General features: G+C 37.2%; 3 protein-coding genes and 1 non-coding gene across 4 annotated transcripts; 1 reads left to right on the plus strand and 3 right to left on the minus strand.

The window, feature by feature from the left end:
- Positions 1–11461: 11461 nt before the first annotated feature.
- LOC125208079 (RNA polymerase Rpb7 N-terminal domain-containing protein) lies at positions 11462–15362 on the plus strand. Its single transcript, XM_048107637.2, has 8 exons — positions 11462–11598; positions 11731–11946; positions 12012–12107; positions 12678–12765; positions 14334–14418; positions 14515–14590; positions 14675–14761; positions 15049–15362. Exons 2-8 carry the CDS (start codon positions 11836–11838, stop codon positions 15091–15093), a joined length of 588 nt encoding a protein of 195 aa, XP_047963594.1. The 5' UTR covers positions 11462–11598; positions 11731–11835; the 3' UTR covers positions 15094–15362.
- Positions 15363–15768: 406 nt separating this feature from the next.
- TRNAP-CGG (transfer RNA proline (anticodon CGG)) lies at positions 15769–15840 on the minus strand. The gene has a single exon. It is a non-coding gene; the product is annotated as a tRNA-Pro (tRNA).
- A 934-nt stretch (positions 15841–16774) lies between these two features.
- Positions 16775–19410, minus strand: LOC125205137 (uncharacterized). Its single transcript, XM_048103958.2, has 7 exons — positions 18948–19410; positions 18516–18647; positions 18370–18429; positions 17799–17875; positions 17646–17702; positions 17232–17298; positions 16775–17141 (listed from the first exon to the last, which is right to left on the minus strand). Exons 1-7 carry the CDS (start codon positions 19074–19076, stop codon positions 17022–17024), a joined length of 642 nt encoding a protein of 213 aa, XP_047959915.1. The 5' UTR covers positions 19077–19410; the 3' UTR covers positions 16775–17021.
- A 799-nt stretch (positions 19411–20209) lies between these two features.
- On the minus strand, positions 20210–22996 carry LOC125212509 (uncharacterized). The gene is made up of 5 exons (XM_048112705.2): positions 22709–22996; positions 22144–22313; positions 21713–21749; positions 21188–21263; positions 20210–20734 (listed from the first exon to the last, which is right to left on the minus strand). The coding sequence occupies exons 1-5, from the start codon at positions 22899–22901 to the stop codon at positions 20614–20616; spliced, it is 597 nt and encodes a 198-aa protein (XP_047968662.1). The 5' UTR covers positions 22902–22996; the 3' UTR covers positions 20210–20613.
- Between the last annotated feature and the right edge of the window lie 2062 nt (positions 22997–25058).

The following is a 25058-nucleotide window of genomic DNA, read 5'->3' on the forward strand; positions in this document are numbered from 1 at the left end:
TGACTTGGCTCGAATTTAAATAAAAAAAAGTGGAAATAGTGAAATATGATCCTACTTTAAAAGCTTGAATCTCCATCGCCATTGCGAAAAATTGATAAGAATTTTGTGTATACCTTAGTCCTCTATTCTAACATTGAATTTAATATTCCTCCGTCACATAAAAGTCACATAAAAGTATGTGCACTTTTTATTTTTGCTCGTCAAATAAAAATATGGACATTTCTATTTATGGTAGGATATCTCAATTTATTACTCCTCTACATCAAGTTATTTATAACTTATACCACCATTAAAACACTAACAATAATGTGGGTCTCACTATCCATTAACAATACTTTAACTACCCTTCCCCTCATCCTTTTACTTTACCAATCTATTTTAATTCACGTGTCATATCATATACCCATATTTTTATGGGATGAATGGAGTAGAATTGAATTGAAAGAGGAGAAAGTTGATCTTGGGGGAGGGTAATTTGGGACTTCTCCAAATATTATAAGCTCGAACTGGGATTGGATTATGCTACACCTTTTTTAAATATATAAGCATGAACAAAAAAAATCGGTAAATCATATCTTAAGATAATTTTATGTTTCTAAAATTAAGATAATTATGATACGAGCATACAACAATGCAATGCATACATGTCGTAAATTAGAGCGAATCACATCAACCATCTCCTACTCGGCTACTCCATTTCTGTCAATGTCATGTATAAAAGGAGCTCGACGCTCGTCATTCATTTTTTAATCTAAATATTTCGTATTTGGCTAAAACAATATGCAACATGTTTTCGCAAATTTCAGGATGAATTTTTTTGTTAAAATTGATAGAATGTAACACCTGCCTTTTAATGTTGAGCTGTAGTGAAGAACTGAAGTAGTCACGAGTCATTTTTTGCTTTTTTGATTTCTCCCACTTAAGCAAAAAAATGTGTGATTTATACCGTAGCTTTGTGTGATTGACTTTTCTTGTTGAATTATGTATCGCTGTGATATCTTGAACGACTTATTAGTACCTATAGTTTGATCGAGCGTAAATAATTTAATTTATATTTAGGTGTTTGGAATAATATCAAGGTACAATAAAACAAATAATACTCCAACTTATCTTTACAAATAAGAGAAATAAAATAAAAAAAATTTAGGCCTAATGAATTACAGTTAATTACAACCAAATTGAATAAAAAGAAAGTAATAAAAACATTTGAGCTTGAAACTTCTCTCCCTCCAGAGTTCACAGCCGCCACACTCAATAATTCTTTTATATAATTCACAAACTGCTAGTGGAGAGGAAGAGAAAAAGCATAGAATTAAAAAGAGTTCAGTCCTTTTATCCTTTTAATTCGTTGTACATGGATTGGAAGGTAATCACTCATTTTTACGGATGTGAGAAGTAGTTGTTAGTTGTACTAGAATGCCCTCAACCCCTCATCATGTTAGGACTTGCAACAGAATAATAAGAAATAATCAAAAATCCCTTATAACATTTTTGGTTAAGCTCCGTTTAGTACACAGAATTGAAATTAGAATTGGAATTGAAATTGGGATTGGGATTCTATGGAATTGAATTAGGGGTATGTGAATGAAATATATGCAACGTGTATGTGAATGTGCACTGTGTATTGTCTATGTGAATGTGTGCGTGCAATGTGTGTGAATGTGTATGTGCAGTGTGTGTGAATGTGTGTGTGTAGTGTGTGTGCGAGAATGTGTGCAGTGTGTGTGTGAATGTGTGCGTGCAGTGTGTGTGGATGTGTATGTGCAGTGTGTGTGAGAATGTGCAGTGTGTGTGTAGTGTGTGTGAATGTGTGCAGTGTGTAACAATTGATGAGAACAATTGGAAATTTTTTGATGGTTTCTTTTGTTTTGGTTTGTTTTCTTTGGTTAATATAGTTGTGTTTATCTTCCATTGAAATAGTTTAAAATCAGAATTGGTAAAATTACTCAGGTTTCGTAGACCAAGAAGAATTCCACTACTTTGTTGGAATCAATGTCGATCAATGGACTTTGACCAATTATAATTTCAACGAGACATATAATTTGGTGAAATTAAATGATATAGCGTCGATCTACGTTCGGAGTAGATGACTGTGGTATATTCATTTTCTCAAATCCGATTCCCGGTGAGTGAGAAATAATGGATTAAAGTTGTGCAAAAATTGCAAATTTAAATAAGTTATAAGAGAAGCTTAGGGAATAATTAAGAGAGTTAATTATCCCACATTGGAAGTTACAACCTTATTAAACTAGTACTCCCTCCGTCCCATTAAAGATGACCCACTTTCCTTTTTGGTTTGTCCCAACTAAGATGACCCATTACTTAAAATGGAAACCCCTTTATCTCTACTTTATCTCCTCTCTCTTACTTTACTCTCTCCATTTAACACACAAAATAAAGTTGCATAAAATCCCATGCCGGCCAAGAAAGGGGTCATCTTCCTTGGGACGGAGGGAGATAAGAAGGATTATTACATGTAATAATTATAGTGGACTAAGATGGGCTGTAAGAGCCCACACGCGCGCGCCGCGAGCCCAAGCCCGCGCCCACACCCGTGCCCGTGCCCTTGTCCTTGTCCTTGTTCTTTTTAGACCACCACCGTTTGCACGTCAGCGAGCCAAGCGGGATGACACCTCGTCAGTATGACGCGGTAAGCTAACGTGGCTGACACGTGACAGTCCACGTCATGATCGAATCTAGAAGCGTCTAGATTCAACCTCTCTAGCTCTGAGCTTGTAACGGCTCGTAACCGACGACCGTTACCGTCTAGCATTGATGACAGCGATGACCCCTACAGTGGACTGAGCTTATAAATAGGCTAGTCATTCTAGACACCAAAAACTAGAATTCACATAGCATCTGCATCATACGCTCTCTCCTCTCTCTGCATTGTTTTTTCTGTCGAAGCTCTGCCCTCTCTTCCATCCAGTTCGTCGGAGCTCTGTTGATAGCAGTGCTGCTTCACTAGAGACGCTGCCGTTTTATCTTTGGGGACGAAACGCCAATCCGAAGAGCACTACCAGGGCGTATCTCGTCTTGCAGAAAGAGGCCTCCTCGACTCGGCTATTTCCTGTTCTACGGTTTATAGTTTCGATTTCCGTTTGTAATTTTCGTTTCAGTTCATTTTTGTATTCCTTCTTGGGTTGTATTACACCCGGTTATCTCTTGTAATTCCATAAATCCAACAATCGCAAGACGAGATAAAACTTGCTTTTGATGGGATTTGGACCTATAAACTGAAACTAAAACTTTCGAAACTTTAAACATCTTTGCTGGAGATGTCGACTGAATCCAACACCGCCGCTGCCACCACTGTCCACTCCGGCCACCGTCGCCGCCATCATTTCCTCCACTATGGCATCCACCACGATGATGCCAACTCCCGGGCTCTATCCATCTTCATCAACAACCCCATGGGTATATACTAATACCCAGGGGCTCACTGGTGGATCCACCTCGAGTGGGTCAGTTGGTTCCACTTTTAGTGGTTCCTTCGGATCCTTTAATGGATCGAGTGTTGGGGCCTTCGGGTCTCACACGAATGCTGGGACCTTCGAGTCTCACGCGACTGCTGGGGCCTTCGGGTCTCATGCGAGTGTTGGAACCTTCGGGTTCAGCATGGATATTGGCTCCTTCGGGACCAGTACGACCATGACGGGCTCTATGCCCAACATGAATGGTGGGGGCCCTATGCCCAACCATGTTGTTAGCTCCTTCGGGGGCAACATGAATGGTTCCTTCCAAGGACCAAGTGCGGCACCTTTGGCACCTAAAATGATGCCACCCGCCGAGAAGCCACCTAAGTTTGGAGGATCTGACTTCAAGAGGTGGTACCAAAAGATGTTGTTCTATTTGACAACATTGGGCGTCGCCAACTTCCTCACGAAAAACGAGTTGCCCGCTCCAAGTGATCAAGAGACGAGGCTCGATATCTTGGCGGACTATGAAGCATGGGGCAAAGGAGATTATCTTTGAAAAAATTTTATTCTAAGTGCATTAGATGATAGTTCGTACAATGTATACTCCCTTGTAACCACATCCAAAGAGATGTGGGAAAGCCTAGAGAAGAAGTACAGTATCGATAATGCTGCAGGTACTGAACACGTTGTAGTATCCAAATTCACGGACTACAAAATGGTCGACTCTAGACCAGTCATGGAACAAGTTCAAGAGTTCCAAATGATCATCCACGGACTCGTGGCTGAAGGGATGATTTTTCCCGACAACTTTGTGCGGTGCATACTCATCGAAAAGCTTCCTCCTAGTTGGAAGGACTTCAAGCACTACCTCAAGCACAAGCGAAAGAAGATGAGTCTTGAAGACTTGATCGTGAAGCTGCGCATTGAAGCGGATGTGCGCCAGATCGATCAAAAGGCTAAGGGCTTTAGCCCACTTGATGCCAAAGCCAACTTGTTGGAGCGGGGCGGTCCCTCCAACAAACTCCCTCGCCCAAATCAGAAGGACAAGGGGAAGGGAAAGCAGCCTACAAAGAAGTTTGAAGGCGAATGCTACAAGTGTGGCAAAATTGGTCACTTTGCCAAAGACTGTCGCAGCAAGAAGAAGAAGCTGACAGCCCACGTCGTTGAGAAAGAGTTCAAGGACTGGAATGAAGATGACCTCGTTGCCGTGGTCACTGAACAAGTCAACATTGTTGACAACAAGGGCGGCTGGTACATCGACACCGGCGCTACGGCTCATGTCTGCTCAGATAGGAGCAAGTTTGCCTCCTATGCTGCTGTTGAAGGGAGGAAGATCAACATGGGAATCAAGCATCGTCCGAAGTCCTCGGCATTGGCAACGTGATTCTCATGATGACGTCTGGCGTCACTATCACTTTGAAGGATGTGCTGCATGTCCCGGATATCCGCAAGAACCTAGTGTCAGGATCAATACTAGTTAATAAGGGGTTTAAACTTGTATTTGTGTCTGATAGGTTTGCTTTGTACAAGTTTGGGAAGTCCCTCGGAAAAGGTTATGTAACCGATGGACTTTTCAAGCTTAGTGTGGCTACGCGCCTTGTTCCAAAGCCTTTGGCTAACAATAATAATAAAGCATTTACTTCCTCTTATTTGACCGAGTCTTCAAATTTGTGGCATTGTAGATTGGGATATGTAAATTTAAAAGCCGTGAAAAGATTAGTAAACTTAGATTTTCTAAAGGCAATTGAAGTGGATAGCCAAGACAAATGTGAAATATGTCTTGAGGCTAAAATGACTAAGTTACCGTTTCACTCAGTTGAATGGAAAACGAAACCCCTTGAACTAATTCACACGGATGTATGTGATTTAAGGATGGTGCAAACTAGAGGTGGTAAAAAGTACTTTATCACTTTTATAGATGATTACACAAGATATTGCTACATTTATCTTTTAAGAAGTAAAGATGAAGCAATTGAAGCGTTCAAAAATTATAAGAATTGGTTGTAAAATCAAAGCGATTCGAAGTGATAGAGGAGGTGAGTATGTAGCCCCGTTTGAAGAGTTATGCAACGCAAGTGGTATAATTCATCAAACAACAGCTCCATATTCACCACAATCTAATGGTGTAGCAGAACGCAAAAATCGAACTCTAAAAGAGATGATGAATGCGTTGCTACTGAGTTCAGGATTACCCCAAAATATGTGGGAGGGGGGGGGCTATTTTGACAGCCAACTATATCCTAAACAAAATCCCACTCAAAGGAAAAGTCATCACTCCTTATGAGTTGTGGAAAGGAAGGAAACCATCCTACAAATACCTCAAAGTGTGGGGGTGTTTGGCGAAGGTGATGGTTCCCCCGCCCAAGGAAGTCACAATTGGACCTAAAACGATTGATTGTATCTTCATTGGATATGTACTTAACAGTAGTGCATATAGATTTGTTGTTCACAAGTCTGAAATATCGACTATTACAGTAGGAACAACAATCGAGTCAAGGAATGCTGTATTTCTCGAAAATACATTTCCTTGCAAGGACAAAGAAGAAGTCCCAATCAATTCTGAGACAAGAATTGAAGATGAGGCCACTAGTTCTAAAACAGTGGATGAAGCCACTAGTTCTAAATCCGCGAATGAAGAGCCTAAATCGCGCAAGCGAGTGAGGCCTGATCCAAGTGATGCAGTACTAAGACGTGGTAGTAAAGTCAGAACACCAAAAACGTTTGGTCCTGACTACATTGCTTTTATGTTGGATGAAGAGCCAACATCAATAAAAGTAGCCTTCGATGGCCCAGATGGGTTACATTGGAGAGAAGCTGTTCAAAGCGAAATTGATTCAATTTTGCTAAACCACACTTGGGTGTTGGTCGATTTGCCCGAAGGTGCGAAACCTTTAAGGTGCAAATGGGTGCTTAAAAGAAAATTTAAGGTCGATGGAACAGTGGATAAGTATAAAGCCCGATTGGTTGTAAAGGGTTTTAAACAAAAGGAAGGACATGACTTCTTCGACACCTATTCACCTGTAACGAGGATTACATCTATCCGAGTGCTTCTCGCGATTGCTGCATTGCACAATCTTGAGATTCATCAAACGGATTTTAAGACTGCGTTTCTAAATGGTGAATTAGAGGATGAAATCTATATGGAACAACCCGAAGGGTTTGTAGTACCTGGACAAGAGAAAAAGGTATGCAAACTCGTAAAGTCCCTATATGGATTGAAGCAAGCGTCGTTACAATGGCACTTGAAATTTGATAATGTAATGTTATCAAATGGGTTTAAAATCAACGAGTGTGACAAATGTGTCTATATTAAAAGCACTGATAACGGGTACGTTATAGTGTGTCTTTACGTTGATGACATGTTAATCATGGGTAGTAACACTCAAGTGATTAACGAGACAAAGGTCATGTTCAAGAGAAACTTTGACATGAAAGACATGGGTCTAGCCGATGTAATTCTTGGAATGAAAATTCTAAGAACATCCGATGGAATCATCTTAACCCAATCTCATTATGTTGAAAAGATATTGAAGAAATTCAATGCCTACGATGGCGCGCCGGTTAAGACTCCAATTGAACTCGATGTTCACTTGAGCAAAAACAAGGGCGAACCCGTTGCACAAGAAGAATATGCACGGGTCATTGGGTGTATTATGTACTTGATTAATTGCACTCGGTCGGACATTGCTTGTGCCGTGAACAAGCTGAGTCGTTACACGAGTAATCCGAGCAAAGAGCATTGGAGAGCTCTTGTAAGGGTTTTGAGATATCTAAAGCATACTCATAATCATGGGCTACATTTACTGTAATGCAAATTGGATATCCGACAATAAAGACTCACTTTCAACAAGTGGATACGTCTTTACTATTGGAGGTGGTGTTGTCTCGTGGAAATCCACGAAACAAACATGTATAGTCCGTTCAACCATGGAATCGGAATTCATAGCTTTAGATAAAGCTGGAGAAGAAGCCGAATGGCTTAAGAACTTCCTTGAGGATATTCCAGGTTGGTCTAAGCCAGTGCCTCCAGTGTTGATTCACTGTGATAGCCAAGCCGCTATCGGGAGGGAAAATAATGCTTCTATAACGGTAAGTCTCGACATATTCGTCGACGACATAATACCGTAAGACATTTGATCACAACAGGCGTAATTACAATTGACTATGTGAAGTCAATAGATAATCTAACGGATCCGCTAACCAAAGGGTTAAACCGTGATCAAATGAATAAGTTGCTAGAGGGAATGGGTTTGAAATCCACAAACTAAAGAATTGTCATAGTGGTAACCCAACCATGATGACTAGAGATCCCAAGAACTTGGTTCAATGGGAAAACTAAGCTATGAGAGTTCGTGTGAAACACTTGTCTACATCTATTCCCTAAAGAGCAATAGAGTGTTGAAAACTTGCCTTGTGGTGAGGATAAGTCTATGACTTTTAATGATTCCTAAGGATCTCAAGGAGATTGAGTTCTCAAAGAGACCGAGTAGGGAAAGATACTCGAGTAGGAATCACCTATGTAAGTGTGAAGTGTGGCCGCTTCAAATTACACACTTATGAATCCAAAGTGGTGTCCAAGGCCGCAAAGGACACAAAACGTGAGAACGGATGAGGTTGAGGTGTTTAAGTGTTAATACCATTGTCTCGGTGCACGCCGTGGGGGACTAGTTCAAAGCATCGCACTACTAGGCCGCATGTGTATCCGATGGTGTTGACTATGGAAGGTTCAAAGCTAAAAGCTACCTATCCTTATGCTTATATACCTCTCTTGGGTTGAGCTTGTGTCTGCATGCATTTGCATTTGGCTTTCCACTCATGTGGGGGATTGTTGGAATCTATGTCGGTCAATGGACATTGACCAATTATAATTTCAACGAGACATTTAATTTTGTGAAATTAAATGATATAGCGTCGATCTACGTTCGGAGTAGATGACCGTGGTATATTCATTTTCTCAAATCCGATTCCCGGTGAGTGAGAAATAATGGATTAAAGTTGTGCAAAATTGCAAACTTAAATGAGCTATGAGAGAAGCTTATGAAATAATTAAGAGAGTTAATTATCCCACACTGGAAGTTACAAACTTATTAAAGTAGTATTTAATAAGAAAGATTATTACATGTAATAATTATAGTGGACTAAGATGGGCTGTAAGAGCCCACACGCGCGCACACGCGCGCGCCGCGCGCCGCGTGCCGCGAGCCCGAGCCAGTGCTCGTGCCCGTGTCCTTATCCTTGTCCTTGTCCTTGTCCTTGTCCTTAGACTTAGACTTAGACTTGGATCTTGGCAATTGGTCTTTGGGCCTAGTCGTGGGCTTGGTGCTTAAGCTCGACCCAAGGCTAGTGGGTCTAGTTCTTTTTAGACCACCACCGTTTGCACGTCAGCGAGCCAAGCGGGATGACACCTCATCAGTATGACGCGGTAAGCCAACGTGGCTGACACGTGACAGTCCACGTCATGATTGAATCTAGAAGCATCTAGATTCAACCTCTCTAGCTCTGAGCTTGTAACGCCCGACCGTAACGGCTCGTAACCAACGACCGTTACGGTCTAGCATTGATGACAACGTTGACCCCTACAGTGGACTGGGCCTATAAATAGGCTACTCATTCTAGACACCAAAAACTAGAATTCACATAGCATTTGCATCATACGCTCTCTCTTCTCTCTGCATTGTTTTTTCTGTCGAAGCTATGCCCTCTCCTCCATCCAGTTCGCCGGAGCTCTGTCGATAGCGGTGCTGCTTCACCAGAGACGCAGCCGTTTTATCTTTGGGGACGAAACGCCAATCCGAAGAGCACTACCGGGGCGTATCTCGTCTTGCGGAAAGAGGCCTCCTCGACTCGGCTATTTCCTGTTCTACGGTTTATAGTTTCGATTTCCGTTTGTAATTTTCGTTTCAGTTCATTTCTGTATTCCTTCTTGGGTTGTATTACGCCTGGTCGACTCGGCTATTTCCTGTTCTACGGTTTATAGTTTCGATTTCCGTTTGTAAATTTCGTTTCAGTTCATTTCTGTATTCCTTCTTGGGTTGTATTACGCCCGGTTATCTCTTGTAATTCCATAAAACCAACATACTTTTGATTGGAATTCAAATTGTAGAATTGGAGGATTTTGAATTTAATTCAATTCCAAATCCAAGAATTTTTATGATATCAAACACTGGATTTGGAATTGAAGGCTCCAATTCCAATTCCACACCTCCAATCCCATGTACCGAACGAAGCATTATAGTGGGATATTTTTATAACATTTTCATAATAAGGGATTTTTGGTTATTTTTCCTTTTTATATTTTTTTTCTTATTATTTCCCTTATAACATTTTATTATTAATTCTACGACATGTATGCGTTGCATTGTTATATGCTTGTATCATAATTATCTTAATTTTAAAAATATAAAATCATCTTAAGATATGACAGACATTGGTTATGTTAAAATAACCAAAAATCCCTCTTTAAGGTCATGTTATGGGATAGATTAGTTATATGCTCGTATCATAATTATCTTAATTTTAAAAATATAAAATTATCTTAAGATATGATAGAGATTGGTCGTGTTAAAATAACCAAAAATCCCTCATTAAGGTCATGTTATGGGATAGATTGGTTATATGCTGGTATCATAATTATCTTTATTTTTAAAAAATAAAATTATCTTAAAATATGATAGAGACAGGTCATGTTAAAATAACCAAAAATTATCTTAAATAACCAAAAATCTCTCATTAAGGTCATGCTATGGGATAGATTGATCAATTCATAAATGTTACTCCCTCGTCCGTGAATATAAGCCTCATTTTTCCATTTTAATCCGTACGCGAATATGAGTCTTGGTTCACTTTTACTATAAATGGTAATAGGGTCTTACATTCCACCAACTCATGTCACTCACATTTCATTTAAAACTAATATATACAAGTGAGACTCATATTCCAATAACTTTTTTCCACTCACTTTTCTTAACATTTCTTAAAATCTGTGTCACCCATAAATGAGGCTCCTAATGGTGGACGAAGGGAGTAGCACTTATGTGGTCGATAAAACGTTTCAATTGAATACCATTATACAATTTCAATTGATAAAACGTTTCAATTGAATACCATTATGTGATTTTATTATTATGTTGATTTGCATTATTGAGCAATTACAAAAATTTCAAGATGTTGCCCAAAACTTATAAATATATCAAAAGAAGGCCAAAACTCGCCTTTTATATATATAATAATATATAGATAGATTGTTAAATGCATGGAATATTAATAATACAAATATACAATTCGGATAGTTACAAATATAATTCTCTTACCAAAATTATCGATTCAAAAGAGAAAAAGAGAAAAGATAGTTTAATAATTTTATTAATTTTTTTATTAAATTACAATTACATTCCTCAAAGAAAACAAAAATGACTATTCAAAACAGCTCAAAACAAACTGTATAGTATAGATTAATTGATTTTCTCTTTCCATTTTACTTGGTTGATACTTGATAGTATTTATTAATTGATTGATTTTGCTTTTCCATTTTATGAAGAGTAGTGTTACTTTGGAGAGAGAAGTACAAAACGTAAAAAATATACTCCCTCCGTTCTATAAAGATAGTCTCACTTTGACCCGACACGAGTTTTAAGAAATGTAATGAAAAGTGAGTTGAAAAAGTTAGTGGAATGTGGGTTCTACTTTTATATATTAGTTTTATAATAAAGTGTGAGTAAGAATGAGTTAGTGGAATATAAGGTCCACTACCAAAAATGATAAAAAGTTAAATGAGACAAACTTTGTGGGACAGACGGAAATAGAAAAATGAGACAATCTTTGTGGGACGAATGGAGTAATACTCATAAATGAATAAAACAGAATACACAATAAATATATAAAGAAAACCAAAAATCCTCTCTCATAAAATAAAGTTCTACTGCATAAAACACAATACACAAAATATAAACCCTAAAATTATTTAACAGAAGTGGGCGATCTAAAATTATTTAGCAACAATCTAAATTAAAATTCTACTGGAGTAGTATATTAAAAACCCATTACTAAAAAATTAAAAACATTAAAAGCCCAACATAGAGTAATACACTACGCGTCCACAATCTCCTCTTCCCCCTTCCGCCGACCAGTTGATGATTTGGTTTGACACAAATTTCTTCACCTCCAAGATTCAGTTTTTCGGGTGAGCACAGCCGTTTCTTCTTCCTCTTTTGCAGACTCAGTGCTTTATAATTGTTCCAAAACGCTATCATTTCATTGGACCAATATCCTTCTAATAGTTTTTGCCATCAATTCATCGTTTCCCACCAAACAGGGCTTCATAATTTCACAACGATATGTATAGATTCTTTTCCTGAACAAGTCACACAAGCTGTGTGCAAAATCCGGGTGAAACTCAGCCATTTTCCACACCAAGAAAATGTTTTTCCTGAGTGAAATAGAGCACACTTTGATGTTGCCCCCTCACCTCCTCAATCGACCCCTCGATGAAGCCATTAAAGAGCAGCTCGACTTAATCTTCCTCGACAAGGTTTCTCTCTCTCTCTGCTTCCTCTCTATGTTTCTCCATTTGCTTACTCGCTCCATTTCTTCTAGGTTATTGATAAACAGGGCTTATGTGTTAGTGTGTACGATATTCGGTCAATTACTGGCGGTTTCATACTTCCTGGTGATGGGGCTTCAACTTACACGGTAAAGCTTTTACACATTTCTCAACTTAATTATCATATTTAAATGCTAAACTTCTATTTGATTGTCGATTTCAGTTGTTTTTTTTCCCATTGTATCATCTTTTAATTGGATCATGCATTTTGCTTCACTAGCAATTTGATTGCAATATGTTGTTTTCTTTCAATGATGGGAAAGAAATTAAGTATACTTGTAAACCAACTATATTGTGAAGTTAAATCTACATCTATCATATCCAACCTGCCATCATTTTTAATTGAATAAGAAGTTGAGAAATTTGATATGATTACAGGAATAGTGGCTGCAGGAAGTCCAAGACAGAGTTACCTATCTGGAATTGTACTAATGTTGCTGCAAAATTCACTCTCCATAAGTAGCTTTTCTTTGATTCAAAATATAACATCACAAAATAGTTGGTTTACAAGTATAATTCTGTTTATTTAGCATAGCTCACAAGTATTCAATGTGTTGTCATATTTCGTGTAAATAGTGAAACTGTAGAGATTGTCATTTTTGCCACTGGTTGAGTGGGTTTCGGAATTGTGACAGTTTAACTTGGTGTGTCTCATTCAGGTGAAGTTCAGGCTGGTAATGTTTCGTCCGTTTGTGGGAGAGATCATAACAGCTCGGCTTAAAGAATCTACGGTGGATGGTTTACGATGTAAGTTACAACTTCTTACATGTTCTGGTTTTTTTAGTGAGTTTTCATTTATAAGTGCCTCTATGACCATTGTCATGATTCTCCATAAGCATGAAAATTCTACAGAGAGAGTAATATTTATACATGAGTATCAATAGCTTCCCTGCTTTCTTGTCTTTATCTTTATTAATTGGTCGTATTTATTATTGGTGAATTCGTGGAGTCTTAGCTATAGGATTATCTTTAGTCTTGTTCATATCTTTTGAGCCATGTTTATCTTAGGATTTCTTTTCCTTTTGAGCCTTGTGTTTATCTTTAGACTTGTGTATATCTTAGGATTTCCTTATTCTTTTAGAATTTAGTCATGTCTATGCATACCCTAGATGTTGAAAAAGGGAAGCCTCGTCTAGGAATTTATTTGGTATTGGCTTGAGGCCAAGGACCACAAGTGGTGCATCCATCGTTGGTTTGTTTTTATTCTGTTTTAATCATGGGGTTATTATATCAAGCAGGGTCATGCGTTATTTTTGCTGTGTAAATTGTGGTGTGTTTCTGGTAGTTTAATTGCAAGACTCTTGCATCATCTTCTTCCTTTTACCTATCTGTTGGAGTGCACCAATGTTGAATTCTAACAGAGTGTTCATCTGATCATGCACAAAGAACTAAATTACTAAACGCAGCAAGCCAGCAACGGGGAAAGTATTAAAGGGTGAAAGAAATACAATGCCTAACTAACAAAAGTGTGTGTTTGATTGAAATTTATCAAATATAATGGTATAATAGTTGGACGGTAACTCAAGAAACCCAAGTTTGTATACTCTTCAGAGCTCTAGTGTTTTGTAATGGATTTTGTTCCTTTAGAGCTAACACCTGCGGGTGAAGTTGTCTTTAGATCAGGGACATACATTTTCAGTTCTCTTTCTCATAACTTATTTCATGATTTCGTTCCTGCAGAGCTAACACTTGAAAGTGGAAACACTTGTTTATCATTTATGATGCTTTAGTCAGTACTGCATCAAGAGAGAAATAAGCTCCGCAAGGAGTGACATCTCTTAATCATAACATAAACTTGCATCCGATCATCTGTTGGCGAAACAGAAAATCCTACTAGGTTACATTAATATGTTAGACAGAAAATGCAGGTTTGGATTACTGCTAATATTGGTATCACAGGCTTAGATTTTTCTTGAAGAGGTTAAGCAGTTCTCAAGAATGTTGTAACAAGCATAATATGAGCCGTATTATATTAATGTGAATATTGTTTTGACATTCAATATTTTTTTTGTTCATTCTAACCTCTTAGTCATTTTTGCACCATTTGCTTTGTACTACGTCCTAAGATATATTATTTCTTAGAGAACCTATAGTTTCTTATTCTTGGGACTTTTATTGAACAAACCCCTTAGTATACCCATGCATAAAATGGCATGTGATTTGTACTTTTCCTCTTCATAGTATTGGTCAGTAGTGAAAAGTTGTGTGTTGTATACATAATGTTATATTTGCATGTAAAGTTATGCACAAAGAGCATTTTGTTACCAAAAAATTATGGTGGGTGGTCATGTTAATCATTGTATTTTCCTTGGCAGTGTCGCTTGGGTTTTTCGATGATATATATGTACCTGTCCCTTTTTTGTTCTCTCCTAACAGCAATGAACCAGTCCCAGGACACAAGTGAGCTTCTCTCGTTTCATTAAATTTAATAGAGATTGTACTTGTGCCTAGGTTCTTTCATCAGCTTTTGTTATAGCTTTTCTTTTTCTGTATCAGGAATAGGGTTAATTGGATCTGGAATTTTAGAACTGAGGATTACTCAGTGGATTACACATTGGATGCAGAGGATGAGGTAATTTTGGTCGCAATCCGATTCTTTACTTTGATAATTGTTCAACCTTGTATGCAACCACATAATTTTCTTGCTTGATTGCAGATAAGGTTTATAGTTCATGATGTGAGCTATCCGCCTATACCTTTAGAGCCGAAAGATGTCAAGCCATTTGCCCCCATGGTGGTCACCGTAAGTCATACATTAAAATCTCTTTCATTATACCAATCTTGCCATACAAGTCTCTATTAGAATATTTGTCATTTCATTATTGGCTCTTCTTGAATTCATGGCCTATTATTTCAAGCACATCTGATCCATTTTGTGCGGGCTTATTGAGGCCCGTCTTTTTCTCGTCTTTGGCTTTCCTTTTCTGTTGGATTCTCTATGCCTCTCTGTAGAAAACTGAATTAAAATGTTATGCTTCAACATGAGTATTTGATTTATGAAATTGATGTAATATATTTTTTTTATGGCAGGGTTCTCTTGACATGGATGGTTTAGGCCCTACTTCATGGTGGTGATGATTTGGGAGTGAAACACTTGGACTCACTGAGGAAGTATTGTGTGATTGAGGAGGTAGTACTAATTAGGGATTTTTTCTTTGCTAGTTATGTTGTCTTAACCAATTCAAGTATTATATGACATTTTGTTTTTGGTAGTTTAGTGAAAGTGTTAGATATCAGGTACTAGTATTTTTTGTTTTGAGGTGAAATTTTCTTTTCAAATTTATACAACCCTCAGATTTTCATATAAAATTTTATACTGAAGAGATGCAGCTGTTATTAGTGCATGATTTATGTGTATATTCTTTGAGAAGAAGCTCCAAAGGTTATTAAGAAACGTGATATGGTTTTGGATAAACATCAAACATGCAAACCCCACAAAATTTGTTTGTGGTCATCTCCCACATTAAGGATTATACAATCATTTAATGGGCCAAACACATTTTGTTATGATAATCATCTTATTCTAAGTATATATCAATCTTTAAAATCTTATACTACAAGTCATTTCATAAATATGAAGTTTTGAATTGCTAAAAAAATAGGCGTTGAAGGCAATTTATTTCTAATTATATGGTGATTTGGACTAAGGTGGCTATATATTGATGAAATTGTTTGAACTTATTACAAACAACATTAATATAGACATAATAATCAAACGAATTGATGTTGTATAAGAAAAAGGATTATTAAGGGGTGTTCCGAGAATCGAACTCGGGACCTCTCGCACCCGAAGCGAGAATCATACCACTAGACCAAACACCCACGTGTTATTCTTTCAAGATAGATTTCATTTAATTGAATGAATATTTAGGTCGAAGTTTGGTCAAATTCTGATTAATCCCACTAAGTTTAAAATTATAATATTAAATCATAGATTTTCAAATTTTTTCCATTGTTCCATCTGTATACAAAATGTGTCTTTGAATGACGTTCAAAATGACGTGTTTTATGAAAAGACTAAAGTCCAATTTTAGTCTCTTACATTAGTCCTAAAGTTCTTTTGGTCCCATACATTAAATTTGTGACCTTTTGGTCCCTAACATATTGCTTTTGGTACATTAAATTTCTTTTCTTTTACTGAAAATAAATCAGTTTAAATATCACTAAAAGATGACGTTTTGTAATAGATGGAATAATTGAGAATAGGAATTAAAACTTCATGATTTATTATTTCAATTTGAAATTTTATAGATCAAAATTTGACAAAACATCATTATTTAATTGACTAATTAACTCTTTATTTAGTAATATTGTCTTTAAATAAAATCTGGACATGAAATTGGTAAAGTTAATTTCCACCAGGATGAATTATATGATCTGCTCATTACATTTAGATTATTTGAGATAACACCTTTGTATACTAATTAAATTCAGGCATTAAAATTTGATTTTAGTAACTAGCAGCAAACAAATAAATATGCACATTAATAATATTATCATTAACTAGCCACAAATTAATTAAATCAGGTAGTAGTCAGGTATTTGGGTATACTCGATCGAGCTACTTGATACACAACAAACCCACTCCTTAAACACCCAATCCCGAACCGGTATCAGTAATTTTGATATCGGGTCAGGATCGGGTATTACCCGCTATCTGTTTGTGCAGCCCTAACCACACATTATTCATTTGATAAAATAAAAAACCTCATCTTTAGGATCACTATGAAATAGTAATAGAGTAAAAGATTAAAAATGTAGTAAAAAAATTTGCAATCGTTGCACATAATAATAGATTTTTCAAAAGAGTAAATTATTACACAACATCTTGAATTAAATAAGAAAACTATTACAAGCTTGCAAACAAAAAAAGCCAATCAATAGGTACATTGTTATTTGAATCCTCCTAACCAATGAGTCTAGTTTTCTACTTAGTCAAGGATTTTACACATAAAAAATGAGTATAAAATCCCCACGAAAACCAGTCGAATGGCACCCATTGGCTACATCAGAATACGGAGTACAGCAAGACCAACTGCAGAGACAGAAGCGAGCGTACCTATGCAATACTTGATCACATCATACTTTGCAGCTTCCAGTTGAGCTCGCAGTGTATGGATTTCCTGAGATCACACAACCGAGACAACGTGTCGAGCATAAATACAAGTTCAAGAACTATCAATATTCAGCAACTTCGTGTAGAAGTTACTCACTCGATCAAGTTTGGTGGTGAGGTTGGTTGTTTCTTGATTTTGATTGTTCAGCTCGTCTCGGATCCTCCTGCAAATAAGGGCAGATGCATATTTCAGCTAAAAACTAAAAGTACTTCTATATTGGGGATGGATGTTATAAGTTCTCTTCTTATCGTGAATCTGTGAGTTCATTTTTTAATAATGCACCCAACGTATAAAATTACTGAATCTGTTGTAGTAATTCATTGAACTCAAAAAATAAAACAATGAAATGCCTCCAAGATTTGAATCCATGTACATTTCATTATATTGAGTTTAATAAATGATACAGCGAATCAGTAACTTTATTCGTTCGGTGCATTAATAAAAATAGGGCTCCTGATAAGAAGGGGACTCATTTGATCCCTCTCACGTATATATAGGTAAATAACTTACCCCCGTTCAAGATTAAGATCCAAGCGCTGCCCCGCTGTGACTTTGTCGATTTCGTACCTGTTCCAAAATTGTTTTTAGTGTATATCTCAATGAAATAAAAAAAGAAAAAATAAGAAAAGTCCTGCATAGACGAAGTTTATTTATCTACATTACCTTAACTCACTACGCATCTTCTCTATATCATTCTTGATTTTTTCCATCTCATGTTGTAACATGGAGAAATGGTGGTCCTGCATTTAGAATTAAATCAATTACGTGCGTCTTCACCTAACATACACATTTCTCTGAGATTGGAGTGGTCAAACACATAGTTAAAAGATTTACTCCCTTCAAGTGAAATATATGGTCCAATATTCTATTTTGAAGTGTCTATTATTATAAATGGTAGTAGTATTGTTTTTCATGGTCATCTACAAACATGCCCTCTTTTCTTTTATAGGATATTATCTTTACTAGACAAGTATATAACAAATTAACAATATTGATCAATTTCGAATATAATAGTTTAGCTTAGTAACAGAAAAGGTTATACTACCACCACAATATTAGACCTCTACATATTTAACAATCAAATTCATAACAAGACAATCACAAGCTTTGATCATATACTAGCAAAATATAACATATATTCCCACTCCAGCAACGAAAAGAGTCCCGAACACTACTAAGAACTAATCTCAACATAGAATCAATTTTAAAGAGACAAAAGTCACATTTGCTATACCTGTGAGCTCTTGACTTCCGTCTTGAACATGGACAGATTGTTTTCCTGAAACATCTCGCTCTACTCGAAAACAGATAAAGAAGTTAACACTACAAATTCCCTCTTTGCCAACAAACACCAAACAAAGAAATGCAAAAACAGCTCACCTTTTGCATTTCACTCTTAGAAACATAGGAACCAGAGACATTCTCCATACTGTCATTCAGCACCTGCATCATTGCCTCGGTTATTGCCTGCGCCTGCCTCGACTCCACCCCCTGTGCCTCGAGTTTCCTCACCTAATCAAAACCATCACAAGCAAAAATGTAACCAAAATCATCATATCACATAAGGAAAGAATGTATCTAAACCATCACAACACAAAAGGGCAAAAAAATGTAAATAAAACCTTGAAAAAAAACACAAAAAGGCTTAATGTAACTAAATCAGCATAACAGCAATACTGTAGCTAAGAATATCAAAACAGAAAAACACAAGTTTGTAAACGGCAATCAAAAGAACAAATTGAAGCAATCAAACAAAAACACCAATTTCAACTCCAAATAACAAAAACCCTATTATAAAAAACAAATAATTACAAGGGCCAGAGTGTCGACGAGGTAGATACGTTTGCCGTTGGATTTAGCAAGTTCGGAAATGGGTCGGGTCGCGGCCAACCCGGGTCCTAATCTCAGCACCCGCTTACACGCCGCCGAGTACGCGGTCATTCTAATCCAACTGGCACTTCAATCAAGAACAAAATTTTAAACAAAACCTCCTCTAAAGGTTTCAACTGCGAAATGGGATGAAAGATTTTATCAAAATCGGGAAGGGTTTCGCTTCTAATCAACACAATCGGCTGAAATCAGCTCAAAGATCAAATTTTTGGCTCTCTTTGCTTATCTGCTGATCAAACAACAAAAAGGGGGCGGAGTTAAAGGGATAGAGAAAAGGGAAATCGTGATTGAGATATGGAAGGTGAGGGGAAGTTTCTGCAGAGGAAATGATAACTGAATTGAAAGATGGGTTTCACAACCTTTTCGTGCTGAAGGTTGGAGACTTGGAATTATTTATAAGCAACGCTGAGGAAAATAAAAGAAAAAGACTTCGAAAAAGTGGTTAAACATTTCTACCATGTTTTTCATTTCTTAAAAATTGATGAAAAACTTTGTGTTTTCATTTTAGGCCCTCGAGATCACCTATGTCATTTCCTACTTCGTCTCCACTATAACCATAAATCTTAAGGACCTTCACATTTTTTTTTGAAGTCATAGTGATTGTTAGATCATTCATAACGCAGAGTCTCGGTCACTGTCGAAGGGGGCCGTCTAAAAAACGTGTTCCAGGTGGTCTATTATGATTATTTGTGCATTCATAGTCTCGGTCAAGCGATAGACAGGTTGCGTAAGAAACATGTTGTAGATGGCTTGTCATGACGGGTGTCACAATTTGGAGCGAAAGAGGGCGCGACTTTCATCCAATGCCCTCGCGGCGAATTAGCTAACAGAGTATATAGCTTACAGATTTATCTTTTGCTATCATCCCTATTTATTTTCCTCATTCAATTTTCACACCAATTCATTTTCTATGTCTCCATTTTCTCTCTCAAATTCTACCATTATGTTGGTTCGCTAAATCGTTTCCAACAGGCCCTCCTAGGTTTGCATCCACGAGTGCGAGCGAAGGGGTGAACTTCTAGGGGCGAAAAGCAAAGCCCGGGGAGAGTTGTCGTTTGAGCAGAGTGGCACCCCCAGCCACTCAATTGGACAATCAAGTGTGGGCATGATATATAACGTTTTGTAAAAAGCGTATAAGCATACATGATTATTACGAGTCCACAATGAAAAAAAAAAAAAAACTCTAGGAAAATTTAGATATCATTAGACTTTATTTAGATATCACCTTCTTGAGGCTTAAACCCACTACCTTAGAGAGCCTTGTGCAATGAAGCACGCTTCATATATCACAAATGCTAATTTAACATATTCTGCAGTTGATTTTATTGTAAGAATTATAGACTAATTTCGAGTGCCAAAATAGATTTTAAAAACGCACCCTGCAAATAGCTACTCCAATACTCAGATTGAACATAGCAACAGATAAGTAGCAAACTGGAGTATATGACTGGAAGTCGTGCAGATATCGTCTCTTGCCCTCAAAGGAATCTGAACGGGGTGAACAGAGACAGCAGGTGTACGTTATTGCTCGAGGCGTTGTTCCTGCTCCCATTTCATTTTCCCAGACTGTATGGACGGACATCTCCGCTTACTTTGGTCTTTTTCTGTAGGGGTACATAATATCATCGATGCTTTGTTTTATCTGGTTCCCTACTCTACGGATGTTCTTTGCTACCCCATTTGCAATCAGGTTTGCATTTCGAGTAAACCTGCACAAAGAAAGAAATTATGAAACTGTCGACGATATCAATGCCAATGCATACAATGATTTTCGGATCAAAATTCCCTTGATCGTTTCAGTGGAAAAATTTGACACTCTCTAAATCCAAATTCTTGGTGGACATTGCAGGATATGTGATATCATGAAGTCGCAAAGTTGGTTTTTGAATGCATGAGGTGGTAAGTTTGCGTAGTGTTAATAAACCCGAAATAAGACCCTAAACATACGCAGATGAAAAAAGCTAAACCTGCAACCCATCAAAGTAAGAGGAGGTGTCCATACAATGGCCATTTAACTAAGCTAAACCTATAGCTGATGAGTGACCCTTCGTTACATGAGACAGCACTAATCGTATCCTTATCCGTCCGCCATGGGAACCTACTTGACAATTTAACCAGCCATATAACAAACATGACACATAATGAAATATAGATGGACTTGCCTGCTTAGAAACTCATCGCGACTAACATTAGCTGGTTGAGGCAACCGATGCTGTGGTACTGGTGATTTGTTTCCATCTGTAAGAATAGCAAAATACAGATTATACTGGTATTAACTCAAGAAGGTTTGTGACAATAATATAACCAAACAAGCTTCAAGCTTCAGTTCACACACACACACACACACATATTATATATATACTGCATAATTACTTTAATTATCTGGGAACTAGGCAAGTCATTTTCATTTCATGACCGACTTCATGCAAAGTGCAATCTAGTACCATTGTGTCCTAGTTTGTGCATTCTAATAACCTTCTCCATAGTGATGATATCAGAATACTGAGTAGAGTAAAAGCACTTTCAAGAATGACTGCATGAGCGCTAAGATGATTCACCGGAATTCCATTAATTGTTTATCACGGTGTCACGTATGGCAGCTCACGCTTTTGTAACTTTAACAATCAATGCAGATAATAAAACACATTGAACAAACTTTTTGCTTATTACAAAGACAGGACACTTACCAGCCAAAGATTCTTTGATTTTCCTATCCACCAGTACCTGGTAGGAAGGAAAAATCTATATTCAGTTGAGTACATGTAAGCTGAAGATGTGACAGATAGAGGAGAGAAACGACAGGACATATTAATGATAAATTTCACTATGAAAAGCTTAAATCCATAAAGATAATAAGCAGACAAATCCCCTCCCTCAACCAGGCCCCCTTTGCAATCACCAATCATCGTCAGTCCATAAAATTGTTTTTTTTTGTGAAAAATCATATTGCACACAAAAGGTGTCATCATGGAAGAAGAAAAAGGAGTTACTATACACTGCACTCATTCTTCTTGAATACAGATATTTCGTAAATGCAGCATGAATCAATTACAATCAAAGTCAGCTAAACTGAAGCAACTAGGACACCCGGAATAGATGAACAGACTGTGACACTTGCCTCAATTCCCATACAGACTGGCAATTCCGGTTCAGACTGCTGTGGATCAGATGCTCGGTTCTTTTGGTCGGCGTAAATAGAATAACCAACGCAGCCGTATTTAAAATCCCTGAGGATCATACCATCTTTAGATGCTTCCATCTCAGATGTCCCAACAATATACCGAGGAGCTACAAAATCAAACATGAAATCATTATCTTCAACATATGCACCAAAACATTAAGCACATCTTCTTAAACTAATCAATAAGAATATGCTGCACCATTTCTCCAACAACCAATTAACACAGGCAAAGAGCCCAATGACAAACAATTCCTAAACTCTCTAAATTCATTAGACAATATCTGTTCTAAAGCAAACAATCTTAAGCTCATTACACCAACTTAGTAAAACCATAGCTGAAAAGCAAATACTGTGTAATTTGCAATTAAATATCGGAATAAGTGTGTGATTGTGTGAAAACCGAAAATCCCGAATCCATTGATCGATCGGAACTAAGCACACACGAAAAAGAAGAGCTTAAGAGACGAGGCGGAAATCAACATCGAAATTAGGGCTATTATACCATTAGGGAGGGAACGGGAGAGGCCAAGGCAGAGAGGATTCCTGGAGTCGGATTTAAATTGAGAAGAATAATAGAGGCAGCCTTTGCAGGATCTTCCCTTGTTGGCGCCACTGCCATCGTCCGTGTTTGGTATTTTGGGTTTGGAATTGGTAGGGGCGCCAGCTGAGTCGCCGGAGTTGGGCGATTCCGACATTTTAGGGCGCGGTATCGCCTTCTTTCCGTCGTCGTCGATCTTTATTTTGCTGCTGTTTTTACTATTTAATTTTTGCTGCAATTTTATGTTTGTGTTGTAATTTGGGGATTTTATTTGTTACTGTACAACTCCCTCCTTTTCTACTATTTATTGTTTCCACAAATACGAAATCACTTTATTAAAAACATAACTTTAAAAAAATCATAATTCAAATTATATTAATAGTAGTAATATTTTATAGAAAAGAATAATACATAATTCAAATGTTTTACTTAAATTCAAAATACTCTACAAATGTACTTAATAAATTTATAATGATTACAATTCTTTATCACTAATAATTAGTTTATAAATATAATATATTTACTATAATTATAAATCTTATCACATAATTATTATATACTCCATTTATTTAAATAAGGTAAGGTTATTAACCTTTCGTATATTTTACTTTGGAAACGATAATACTCATGATTCTTGTTCGAAAATTTTAGAAACGAGTAGATCACGACGTTGCCAGTGAAAAGAGCTAAGAGTCGACATCATTGGGTTTGGACCTCTTCGGAACATTAGTCGCTGGATTCTGGAAAGAAAGTCTATCCCGAGACACATATTCTAATCCATTAATTACTTTGTCCATTGTGTATCTCATTCGAGTTATATTTCAGTTCATGCAAGAAACGACATTTTTTATATTTCGAACTTGAAGAAAGAAAATTCAGATTGTTTGAGCATGTTTGATTTCATATAAGTTCTTGTCTATTTTTAACAAAACAATGCTACAGAGTTGTGCTTGTCTAAAATGCATGGTTGAAGAATAAACTGAAATTCTGATAAAAGATTTACCGAAAAGGAAATGAAGGAAATTTGGTTGGACCGTAAGTCTCCTTTTCCTTCGCGCTTGTACAAGAACTTGAATGATACTTGATTGAAAGCTTGAGTAAATATTTCGGGAAATTTGGGAGAGGGTATGAAAGTGTTTGTTGTGTGTGGTTGATGGAGGAAATGAAGCTCATTTGTATACACCTTTTTTTCCGACATCGTACATGAAACCATTTAAAGTTTTCACTGCTAAAATCCTCAGTCAATCTTTCCAAAGGTTAAATCATGAAATTCATAAACATTTTTTGTTTTGTGAATGATTTTGAATAAAAAAAACATCTTTAATATCCATCAGTGAACTATTCATTCATTATTTGGCACTATTTCTAACAATATTTACTATTCATTGTACAAATTACAATGTATTGACCAATTTCTCCATATGTAGGAGCATGCTTGGAGAATTAGAGCTTCACCGAAAAGGAGCACCGTCTTTCTTAAAGTCATAGCTCATCTTTGTAAAAGAATAGATAAAACTACACTTAGGGCTTGTTCGGTACTCATTTTTTGACTTCGCATTTATTAAAACCAACTAGTATTAAATGTGGCTGGGCCCACCACATAATATTTCAATCATGGTATTTGTTGACCCTGTTAAAGGTTCTTGTTAGTGTGAGAAAGAAGCACAAATTTACTTAAATGTCCTCCCCTGCATGGTCACTTCCCAATTTTGCCCTCATGTTTTACGCGGTTTAAGAAAGCAAAAATTTTGAGAATCCCTCCAAAAAATTAATTTCACTTCACCAGTTGGCGGCAAGCTATAGCTTTTTATAGACACTGCGTTTCAATACTCAAACATGGTAGACACGTAGTGCGATGTGTAGTTGGATATTCACATACTGTGGTTGTAAGTCCTACTCATTACTTTCCGTTCAGTATGTTGTCGTATAACTTGATGTTGTATGAATGTGTTCTGTAGGTGAACATGTCTCAGGCGGTAAGAGGAATGGGCGGCGGACAGAGTGGAGGTGGTGGTCCATCAGGTCTGTACCATCGTCCGAACATTCACACTTCATTTCTGTCTGGGTGTTAAGCTAAAATCTTTTTTTTAGGTGTTACTGATAAATCCTCCCGGAAATATAAGAAAGGAGACCGTACGCGACGAATCTGGTCCCATAGAGAGGAAGAGATCTTGGCGGCGACATTGGTTGAGCTTGTGGCGTTAGGGTGGAAGTCAGACAATGGATTTCGGACTGGTTATCTTCAAAAGTGCGAGGACAGTATCCGGCAAGAATTTCCAACTTTCGACATAAAAGGGCAACCGCACATCGTTTC

Source organism: Salvia hispanica, chromosome 2 (assembly GCF_029641045.1).
Source record: "Salvia hispanica isolate PSC_SH4W2 chromosome 2, Shi_PSC_v1, whole genome shotgun sequence".
Taxonomy (NCBI): Eukaryota; Viridiplantae; Streptophyta; class Magnoliopsida; order Lamiales; family Lamiaceae; genus Salvia; species Salvia hispanica.